This window comes from Ictalurus furcatus, chromosome 5, assembly GCF_023375685.1.
Source record: "Ictalurus furcatus strain D&B chromosome 5, Billie_1.0, whole genome shotgun sequence".
NCBI lineage: Eukaryota > Metazoa > Chordata > Actinopteri > Siluriformes > Ictaluridae > Ictalurus > Ictalurus furcatus.
In genome coordinates, this window is record NC_071259.1 from 2,152,980 (window position 1) to 2,164,206 (window position 11,227).

At 41.2% G+C, this 11,227-nt stretch overlaps 1 protein-coding gene across 1 annotated transcript; it reads right to left on the minus strand.

Annotated features, from left to right (window-relative positions):
• Positions 1 to 7,679: 7,679 nt before the first annotated feature.
• On the minus strand, positions 7,680 to 11,012 carry fzd10 (frizzled class receptor 10). The gene has a single exon (XM_053624134.1). The coding sequence runs from the start codon at positions 10,249 to 10,251 to the stop codon at positions 8,494 to 8,496; it is 1,758 nt and encodes a 585-aa protein (XP_053480109.1). The 5' UTR covers positions 10,252 to 11,012; the 3' UTR covers positions 7,680 to 8,493.
• Between the last annotated feature and the right edge of the window lie 215 nt (positions 11,013 to 11,227).

An 11,227-nucleotide genomic window follows, 5' to 3' on the forward strand; every position in this document is an offset into this window, starting at 1 on the left:
GTTGTTTTCGTCTAGTCCATCAAGATAACTGTAGAGGCGGGATGACTGTGAATTCAAATTCCAGAACTGTCAAGACAACTATTTTCCACCCACATCCATTTTAACCATAAAACCCAGTTCCTGAGTGGCTCAACAGGAAAGCGTTTCGCCCTATCGTCAGGAGATCGCAATAGCAATAGGAGGACACAAAAGAAGGACACTATCCAATCACGGGCGTCGTTAAGCTCGTGTATCGAGTCAGTTTTGTTTACCACATTGGCAGATTTTTTTTGGTTAGTACACTTTAACTCGATTAAGTGTGTCTTGCTTGTTTCAAGAAAGACATTTTACAACTCAAATTCCGAAAAGGTTGGGACAGTATGGAAAAAGACCAAAAAAGAGTCATTTGAAAATTCAGTTCACCCTGTACTATATTAAAAACACATTATTAACACATGATTTGATGTTTCACTTTGTGAATTAAATTTCTTTTTGAAAATATACACTCATTTCAAATCTGATGACTGCAACACATTCCAAAAAAGTTGGGACAGTCGACTGTTTACCGCTGTATAACATGTGTACCACTGTTCTTTTAATAACACGTATTAAGCGTCTGGACACTGAGTGAAGACACCAGTTGGTTAAGTTTAGCGAGCGGAATTTTCCCCCGTTCATCCATTATGCATTTCTTCAGCTGCGCAACTGTACAGGGCCTTCGTCGTCTTATTTTGTGCTTCATAATGCGCCATAAGTTCTTAATCGGAGACGGGTCGGGACTGCAGGCAGGCCATGCTCGCACCCGCACTCTCTGCTTACGCAACCATGCTCTTGTAATCAGGGCAGAATGTGGTTTGGCGTTGTCCTGCTCTGGATGGCAGCGTATGTTGCTCCAAAATGTGTACATATCTTTCTGCATTAATGCTGCCCTCACAGATGTGCAAGTTACCCATGACATGTGCACTGACACGCCACCATACCATGACAGATGCTGGGTTTTGGACTTGATTCTGATAACAGCTTGGATGGTCCTTTTCCTCTTTGGCCCGGAGAACACGATGGCTGTTTTGTCCAAAAACTATTTGAAATGTCGACTCGTCGGACCACAAAACACGATTCCACTGTGCTACTGTTCATCTCAGATGAGACTGAGCCCAGAGATATCGGTGGTGCTTCTGGACAATGTTGATGTACGGCTTCTGCTTTGCATAGTAAAGCCTTAACTTGCATCTGTGGATGCAGCGGCGAATGGTGTCGACTGACAAAGTTTTATTCCTGAGTCCATGTCAGTATCTCCATTACAGACTCATGAGTTTTTAAAGACAGTGACGTCTGAGGGATCGGAGATCACGCTCATTCAGAAGTGGTTATCGGCCTCGCCCCTTACGCACCGAGATTTGACCGGATTCCTTGAATTTTGAAATTATATTGCGCACTGTAGACGGTGAAAATCCTACCGATTTGTTGTTGAGGAATGTTGTTCGCAAAGTGTTGGATTAATCGCTGATACATCTGTTGACAAATCGGCGAGCCTCGACGCATCCTTGCTCTTGAAGGAGGCTCCGTATATACTATAATTAGACGATTGCCTCACCTGTTTCACATCACCTTCTTATTTCAATATTACTTGTCACATCGCTATTAGTCCTAGATTGTCCCAACCTTTTTTGGAACGTTTTGCATGCATGAATTTCAAAATAAATGTTTACCTTCAAAAAAAAACTATGCAGTTGATTAGATACAGCATGAAATACCTCGTCTTTATACGTTATAAGTCAAAGTACGTTTACAAATCACTCCTCTTTGTTTTTATTAGTATTTTCCATACTGTCCCAACTTTTTCGGAATTGGGGTTGCACTAAGTTGTTAGTTTTCTGACCTGAACATATTTTCAACAGTGAAGTGTAACATAGTGAGCAGGTAAGCTCCCGTTATGCTTTTCAGCCGTTTAGATAGAAAATGATTTTCAGAAGAATTATCTTGAAAAACTTTAAAAATAAAAAAAATTCACCTCAGGTTAATTTTGGTTACTGAGGTTTTAAAAGGATAAGTTCTCACTCTGTGTCTTCAGAACGTGTGTGTGTGTGTGTGTGTGTGTGTGTGTGTGTGTGTGTGTGTGTGAGTGAGTGAGAAAGCAATGTAAAGCATGTAGGACCCCAGAGAGATTGGCAGACATGTGACTTTGAAGACTGAGTTGATGTGAGGACTGTCACTCTCATATGTCACACACACACACACACACACACACACACACACACAAACCAGCAATGTGTGTGTGTGTGTGTTTGAAAATACGTCATATGCTTCTTAAAGGTCACTGTAACCCATCTTAGATCAAAGTTCGCTTCAAAAAATGCCTCGTATCTTCAGCGAATCATCTGATACACCCGTCACACACACCTCAGTCATGTGACTGCGGAGAAGAAGCAGAGAGATGTGGCGGTGAAAAGAGGAGTGCTCGCTGTCAGTGATATTTACAGTCATAGAAATGCACACACAAACACACATGTGTAAAGACGCAGGCCAGATGGGCATAACCATCACTGTGTATGTATATGTATATGTGTGTGTGTGTGTGTCTGTGTGTGTGTGTGTCTCTGTGTGTGCACTTGATTGAGAAAAACCAGGCTCAGTGCTTAATCTGAAACATTGCAGAGACTTGAAATCTCCTCAGGCGAAGAGCTAAACACATAATTCATTCTGTAGCACTGGTGTGATCAGACCTGTTTTACCTACTACACACACACACACACACACACACACACACACTAGTCCACTTTTGACACCTAAAGTGAGCTCCCAAACTTCAAAACAACCCTTAATCTCTTAATGACTTGGGTGGAATAAGTGGAGTTCGTTTAAATATTTAACATCAATTATTATTAATTAAATTGAAACCGTGCACGTGTCTGATACAGGACACTGCTATCGGATCGACACATGCTGAAACGACGGATCACACCTTTCCAATTCCAACAAATTTTCCAATTTTTAATGTTTCACAGACGTTTTTTTTTTAATAGTTTCATACAAACTGTCATGTTCTCATGCCCATTCTCCTGCGTTGTCATTACGATTGGCATTTCCAAATTGTCCGTAGTGTGCGAACATGTGTGTGATTGTGCCCTGTGATGGGTTGGCACCTCTCCAGGATGTCCCCTACCTTGTGCCCAGAGTTCCCTGGGATAGTCTCCAGGCTCCCCTGCAACTCTATGTAGGATAAGCGGTACAGAAAATGGATGGATGGACAGACATGATGTGGTAAGCACATCTACTATAGATTTGGGGGAAGAACCAGATCTTCTCAGATAATATCAAATCACTTTTAGATATTTAAAAAAAAAAATTGATTGGATTTGGACCTCTTTAACCTAGTAGTGTGACTGTAACCTTTATTATTTCCCAACTTAACCACATCATTATCTAAAAGAAAATAACATATATAAGACATCTTCACATCATTTATTTGGGTGGAAGTGAAGAATAATGAAGAAAAGTTGGTTGTATTAAAACTTTACTATAAGGACTTTGCTAATGCTGAGATCTTTGATATTGGTATTGTATAAAAAATGAATAAAACATGAGATCGGTGTAGACCTAATGTTAAGATTAAGCAAATGATTCTTTTGCCCAGTGCATACATTAAAGGCCATTTTGTTGCAAAGGTCCTGGTAAATACAGTCATGGTGACTGTTAGTGGGTAGAAAGATCTTCCTTTTATCATCTTCAAAGCTGTTATTCTTTACATGGGCTTTCACAAATTGTGGAGAAAATGCCCATGAAAAGAAAATAGAAACCAGAGTTAGGGTCATGTTTATATTTTTTTCTTGCATAACTGATGCGCTATATGAGAGATTAAAGTAAACCGAACACGCATCATATCTGCCATCAAAACATGCTTTATGTGTATGTGTGTGTGCGTGTGTCCACGGACATTAAGGAAGATGAAAAGCATCTCAATCTGTTGTTAGCTCGTCATGTCTATCGGGTTTTAGCTCTTTACAGTAAGTTCCAGCCTCTGTACGGTCTGTATGAACTCAGTGAAGCACAAATACACACACAGGCAAGCCCACGCACAAATACAGTCTCACAACCAGTGATTAAGAGACAGTGTTTTTTTTTTAAAGGAGCGTCTGTATACTGTATTACTCTGAATGTACACTCAACAAATATGCTCAAGCACACACTAAGCTCCATTGCGTGTTAGTTGTGAGTTTTTTGTCTTCTGCAGAGCCCAGGGGCCAAGCTCACCTGTGTCTACACACAGTGCTCATGAATTGAGACTAATCACACACACACACACACACACACACGCACACACACACACACACACGCACACACACACACACACGCACACACACACACACACGCACACACACACACACACACACACACACTTGTATAATTGTCTTTCTTGGTGTACTGTGTACTACTGCAGCTAAATAATGTTATGCCTAACCTTAATCTCAGTAACCTTAACTTCAGTAACCTAACCTTAATCTCAGTAACCTTAACTTCAGTGACCTTCACCTTAATCTCAGTAACCTTAACATCAGTAACCCTAACCTTAATCTCAGTAACCTTAACATCAGTAACCCTAACCTTAATCTCAGTAACCTTAACTTCAGTAACCCTAACCTTAATCTCAGTGACCTTAACATCAATAACCCTAACCTTAATCTCAGTAACCTTAACATCAATAACCCTAACCTTAATCTCAGTGACCTTAACTTCAGTAACCCTAACCTTAATCTCAGTGACCTTAACTTCAGTAACCCTAACCTTAATCTCAGTGACCTTAACTTCAGTAACCCTAACCTTAATCTCAGTGACCTTAACATCAATAACCCTAACCTTAATCTCAGTGACCTTAACTTCAGTAACCCTAACCTTAATCTCAGTGACCTTAACTTCAGTAACCCTAACCTTAATCTCAGTAACCTTAACTTCAGTAACCCTAACCTTAATCTCAGTAACCTTAACTTCAGTAACCCTAACCTTAATCTCAGTGACCTTAACATCAATAACCCTAACCTTAATCTCAGTAACCTTAACATCAATAACCCTAACCTTAATCTCAGTGACCTTAACATCAATAACCCTAACCTTAATCTCAGTAACCTTAACATCAATAACCCTAACCTTAATCTCAGTGACCTTAACTTCAGTAATCCTAACCTTAATCTCAGTGACCTTAACATCAATAACCCTAACCTTAATCTCAGTAACCTTAACTTCAGTAACCCTAACCTTAATCTCAGTGACCTTAACATTAATAACCCTAACCTTAATCTCAGTAACCTTAACTTCAGTAACCCTAACCTTAATCTCAGTAACCCTAACCTTAATCTCAGTAACTTTAATTTCGGTAACCTTCACCTTAATCTCAGTGACCTTAACATCAATAACCCTAACCTTAATCTCAGTAACCTTAACTTCAGTAACCTTCACCTTAATCTCAGTAACCTTAACATCAATAACCCTAACCTTAATCTCAGTAACCTTAACTTCAGTAACCCGAACCTTAATCTCAGTAACCTTAACTTCAGCAACCTTCACCTTAATCTTTATCCTAATGTATCACAACATTAACCTAAGAACACTTAAACCGAGTAACTTTAATTATAACCTTAACCTGAGGGTGGAGTTTTTCCCAAACAACCCTGAGTAGACAGGGGCCTAAGGGGAGGAGGATTAGTCCAGTGGAATGAACATTGTCTGGGGCAGGGAGGCCCAGTGCATTAACCTCTCAGGCACCTCAAAATCCCCCTGTCAGTTTATGTCTAATGTGCATTACTTCTTACTTACCACTTGCTACTTCTCAATTCTGCTTGGTTGCAGTGTGACACTTAGGTTTATCCGTGTAGAAGAGGAACACACATGTTCAGTCACCCACGAAACAGTGCTTATCTCCATGTTTGGCTGACTCAAAAAGAACCTGATAAGCATTTACAAGCTAATGTGTTGATCAGAATGAGGAAAACTGATGGTTGTTCAAATATGGCTAGGAAAAGTAAGATTAAGGAGAAGACCTTATTTATCTTGCTCAGAGTTTTTTTTTTTTCCCAGACATATGCAACAGGCCAAGGCTTTGCTATTTCCCACTTCCTGTTGTGTAAATTTACCAATCTGTAACACACAATGATTGCTTTTTTGTTGTTGTTTTTTTGTAGAGTCACATGTGTAGACATATATGATACTGTGAACATATCATGTACAGTATAATAAATTGGGTAATTATTGACATGTACACTCTATATGGGCACATGAATATTGATATACAGGATCATGTGTATAATGGGTTGTTTGCTATATCTTGTATGTTGAATGTTCTAGTGCTGATTTGCCAAATCAATTCATAATCTGTCCGTTTCCTTTAAAAAGAACCTCATTTTGGTTTAAGGACTTACACGGATATGCCTTCCAAATCCCAACAATCTCAGACCTTCTCTGGCCAAGTGAGACGGCGATGACACGTATAATACAATCAGAAATGCCGTTTACGGCCAGACTGGACCAAACGCACTGAAGATGCAAGAAAGCTAAGTTAAACAGACGTGCTTCGAATATCACACTCTGTCGCAACACAGCTTAGTGCAATGGCCCTTTTGAAGTTATGCCAGTTTTTTTCTTGACTTAGATGAACTTACATAATCCCATCTGAGCTCTTGCATGAGAACGCACAAATGCCACTTTGTAAACTTTTCAAATCCTTAAAGCTTTAACTTGAAAGCATAACTCGAATGCACGATATTTCTTGAGCCATTCAGGATCCAAGTTACACCTTTTGTAAGTATGACACTCACACTTTTAAGCTCTCCGACCCGCAACCATAAAACTGCATCATTTCGATAACAAGTTGGCAACAAACATGACCTGATTTGATGTTACGATTAGAAAAGAAAAGACCAAAAAAAAAAAAAAAACAAGCTTTAAAGCCTTGGCTTCTGTATTGTTTTTGAACAGAACATGGAAGTGAATAGATTAATAGGGGAGAAATATGAAAGCCAGGCATTTCAAAAGTGGTTGGTTTTGAAACAAGGCTAAAAATCTAGCTTTGTTCATAATGTCTTTGATGCCATCATACTTTTTATTTTTACACCCACTTCCCCCCCCCCCCCCCTTTCCAGTCTGTCCTAACCAAGGATTCTTGTGAGCAGAAAGGTGCTGTTATACACTAATATGGAAAAAACTTTACAATATTTATATATATATTGTAAAGTATATATATATATATATATATATATATATATATATATATATATATATATATATATATATATATAGATAGATAGATAGATAGATAGATAGATAGATTATACACTTTATATGTAATTTGTGATTATCAGGGAAAATGAAAACTAAGTAACAATGTGGTAAAACAATACTAATACCAATGCTACTCTGAGAAACCCACATTGTGGTGTAATTTATTGATATACTGTATATATCGATAAATATTGATATCATATCATCATGTTTCCTAGCACTAATCCAGGAAATGGAAACTCACTGCAGATTAGCAGCTCATCACACCCTTTTGTCACGTGACATCGAGTCAGTTTTAGTTCTTGCATCTTTGCCAGACTTAGCAAAAGTTATATATTTGTATATTTTACACTACAAGTTACCTGAATCTGAACGAAGCATAGCCGATCCATGCTGAGCACAAAGAATAAACCAATACCGAAGTCTGAGACTCTAGTTTCTGAACATCATAAACTAGAAGGTCTTTATTCATTCTTACAAAATAGGAACTTTTAGAAATATATACAAAGGATTTTGTTTTGCTACAAAAGAAAGAAAGAAAGAAAAAAAAAAACAAGAGCTCTGTGTGACAAAAACAAACCGAAAGGGTTATGAACCTGCTGTACAAAATGCCCCCATTAAAAGGCCTCTGTCTTTTAGGACAACATTTAGTGCTTGTAGATTTGCTTTATGACATGGAGGGCCTTCACAATGGCCGGTTCATTCTCTGCAGCCAACAGCTGCTCTCCAATGTCAACGTAGCAGTGTGTGACACAGCCTCCATTTCCATAGAAAAGCCAAAGGAACACGCAGCCGAGGAGCTCCCGCTTCACCTCGTTCACACACGTATTGTATGCAGAATCCTTTTAGAGTCTTTAACGGGCCACTACAGTATTAAGAGTCTTTTTCTCTCGGTCACTGAGAGAAACATCTATTGCACATGATACACCCATTCCCAGTGACATAACCACAAACAGGATTCGATCGCTTTTGAAAACAAAAATAAAACTCCACAAAGTTCCTTAAGTGGATAAGTAGTACAGAGCAACTGACTAAAAGGCTGGTGGCTTGTTTTTATACAGATCATTATGAGAATTTGAAACCAATCTGTCATTAGAACACTGCAGGGTTTTTTTTTTTTTTTTTAAAGAACTAAGGCTTGCATAAAATATACATGAACTTTGTGTCCTGTATTTTTCAGTTGGAAAAAAAAAAACAGTGTCCCACATAAGTGTGTTCCTTTGTTGTGCGTGTAAGATTTTGTGTTCATACACATGTGGCAGGAGATCCTGTGGGTTCATACTTCGTTTTGTGTCCTTTCAGTGCAGGGTGAGGTTTCAGGTAGGGCCGGCTGCCTGTGAACACGCAAGCGGCCTTCCTCCTTGCCCTCTTCCTCAGCTTGCGGCTGAAGACGTTCTGCCAGGACTGCAGAGTCTTGGAAGTCCAGATCCACATGCCGCTGGTAATGCCCACCACCAGCAGCATAAAGATCTTCACCATGAATATCTCAACAGCCGGGATGGAGCTCTTCATGGTGCACTCCTCTCCGCTACCGTTGACCCCCTCCATGCAGCGCTGCTCTCCCGCCAGAACTTTCCAATAGTCCATGTTGAGACGCTCGTAGAAGTAGCAAGCAATGACACAGGTGGCAGGAACGGTGTAGAGGACGGAGAACACCCCGATCCGCACCATCAGCTTCTCCAGTTTGTCAGTGTTCTCGCCCTCTGTTTTCATAACCTTGCGAATGTGAAAGAGAGCAACAAAGCCAGAGAGCAAAAATGAGGTGCCTATGATGAGGTAGCACGACAGAGGGATTAGGACAAAGCCTGTCATAGCCTTGACATCCATGCTGCCTACATAACAGATGCCTGTCAGTTCATCGCCTGCCACCTTTCTCATGACCAGAATCAGGATAGTCTTTATGGCTGGGATAGCCCACGCAGCCAGGTGGAAGTAGCTGCTGTTGGCTTCAATAGCCTCATGTCCCCATTTCTTCCCAGCTGCCAGGAACCAGGTGAGAGTCAGAATCACCCACCAGAGGGAGCTAGCCATGCCAAAGTAGTAGAGGATGAGGAAGACTATAGTGCAACCTGTGCTCTCCAGGCCTTCCTGGATGATGTACTGGACACCGTTGTCACGGTCACAGGCCACATTTTCAGCCCCAACAAAGAGCCGAATGAGGTAGCCTACGGAATAGACGCAGTAGGACATGGAGAGGAAGATGATGGGGCGCTCGGGGTACTTGAACCGCTGTGGATCAATGAGGAAGGTGAGGACAGTGAAGGCGCTGGAGATGAAGCAAAGGATGGACCATATGGCTATCCAGACCAGGGAAAAGCGCTTGTCTGCCTGGCTCCAGTACACATCCACTTTGGGGTAACACTTTGGGGCGCATGACTCGCTCTTCTGCACATAGTGGAACTTCCCAGGGTTCCCACAAGTGTCCTTCCCCATCCTCTCTTTAATGGTTAGATCCTGGTTGTTCCCATGTCGAGGAGGGCGTGAGTCCGGAGGCTGGGTGTGAGATCCTTTTGAAGAAGTATCGTCGCTGCCGTTGTTGGGGGCCTCCATGCAGAGGAAGTTGGGGTCGTTCTTATTAGGCAGCCTGGAGCAGTCCAGCGAGTCGGGCCAGTGAAAATTAAACTGCTCCATAATGGGGGAACACTTCTGCCTTGCCTGCTCGCACATCACTCGGCAGGCTGGGATCGGTGTGGAGACCTGCTCCGTGCACATGGGGGCATAGAGTGAGCACAGGAAAAACTTGAGGTGGCTGTGGCAGCCGAACTCGATCAGCGGCACGAACTCGTGAAGCTTTATGGAAGCCTCTAATTGATCCTCATGCCCCATCAAGTTTGGCATAACTGTCAGGTTATACCCAATGTCCTTGCAGAGAGGGATTGAGATCTCCTGGCACCTGCCTTCTCCTGGTCGGTCCGGGTCTATGGAGCTGATGGCAGAGCACAAGCCAGCCATGAAAAGCAGCGCCAGACTGTGAAGACTCCATTCAAATGCGGAGTAAAACATTTTTTTCCCACCTCAAAGTGGATTATCTCATGTAGTACATGAAGTAATTACGCAAATGTTTGCCTTTCAAAACAGCATGTATTTCCTCCGGCGAGGCGAAGGAGCTGCAGGACAGGTTTGAAGACTTGCGAATCCGACTCGCAGAAAACAGACAGACGGAACTTCTGGACAACTACGTGCGGCGTACGATAATTCCTCAAGAAGTTAAGACGTAGGTGGCGTACTCCATGGAGAACAGTTCATAACATCTTTCATGGAAAACGCACTTGCCATGAAGAGCAGCACCAACACATGAGAAGAGAAGGAAAATCCGTCCATCCCATTGAATACAGATGTATGTATGGTGTATTTTTTATTTTATTTTTTTTTTTTTTTACCAGTTAGTGGTTTAAATGTAATCCAGAGCTTCTTTAAGTGCTTTAGTCCTTTGAGGCAGTGAGGAGACTCCTCATGTCCATCCCTGAAAAAGTTTTTAAATGGAAAAAAAAAAAGGTGCTTTACAGATAAAAACAGCGTAAGAATGGGATTCCTCTACATAAAAAAAACAAACCAAAATACAGTCATCCTTACTGAAATCCTTAGTGAAATCCCTTAAAACACGAAAGGCAAGTGAGCATGTAGTACTCCGGACACTTCACAGCTCTGCCTGAGAGCTTCATAGCAGTGTGAGCTGGAGGAGTGTGCGAGTCTAACCTGCTAGAAGATCCGCCTTCAAACACAACCTCTTTGCATAAGAAAGCCTAAACTGACACGGCGATTATATCCCCCCTAAAACCCCCACGGAACAGCCTGTAAGGACGTTTTAAAGTCTAACCAGCACTTTTTTCTTTTTTTTTTTTTCTTTCTTTCTTTTTTTTTTTTTTTTTTTACACCGGAGATCATAGCGAAGTTCTCACACACCATTTATTGTTGTTTTGTTGGTGATTAAACTCTTATCGAAGGCGCGAGGAGACAAAAATGTCCACGAGTTTTAGTT

Excerpts from the sequence above, each read along its gene's own strand:
- fzd10 (XM_053624134.1), bottom strand. The coding sequence starts at position 10,251 with ATGTTTTACTCCGCATTTGAATGGAGTCTTCACAGTCTGGCGCTGCTT.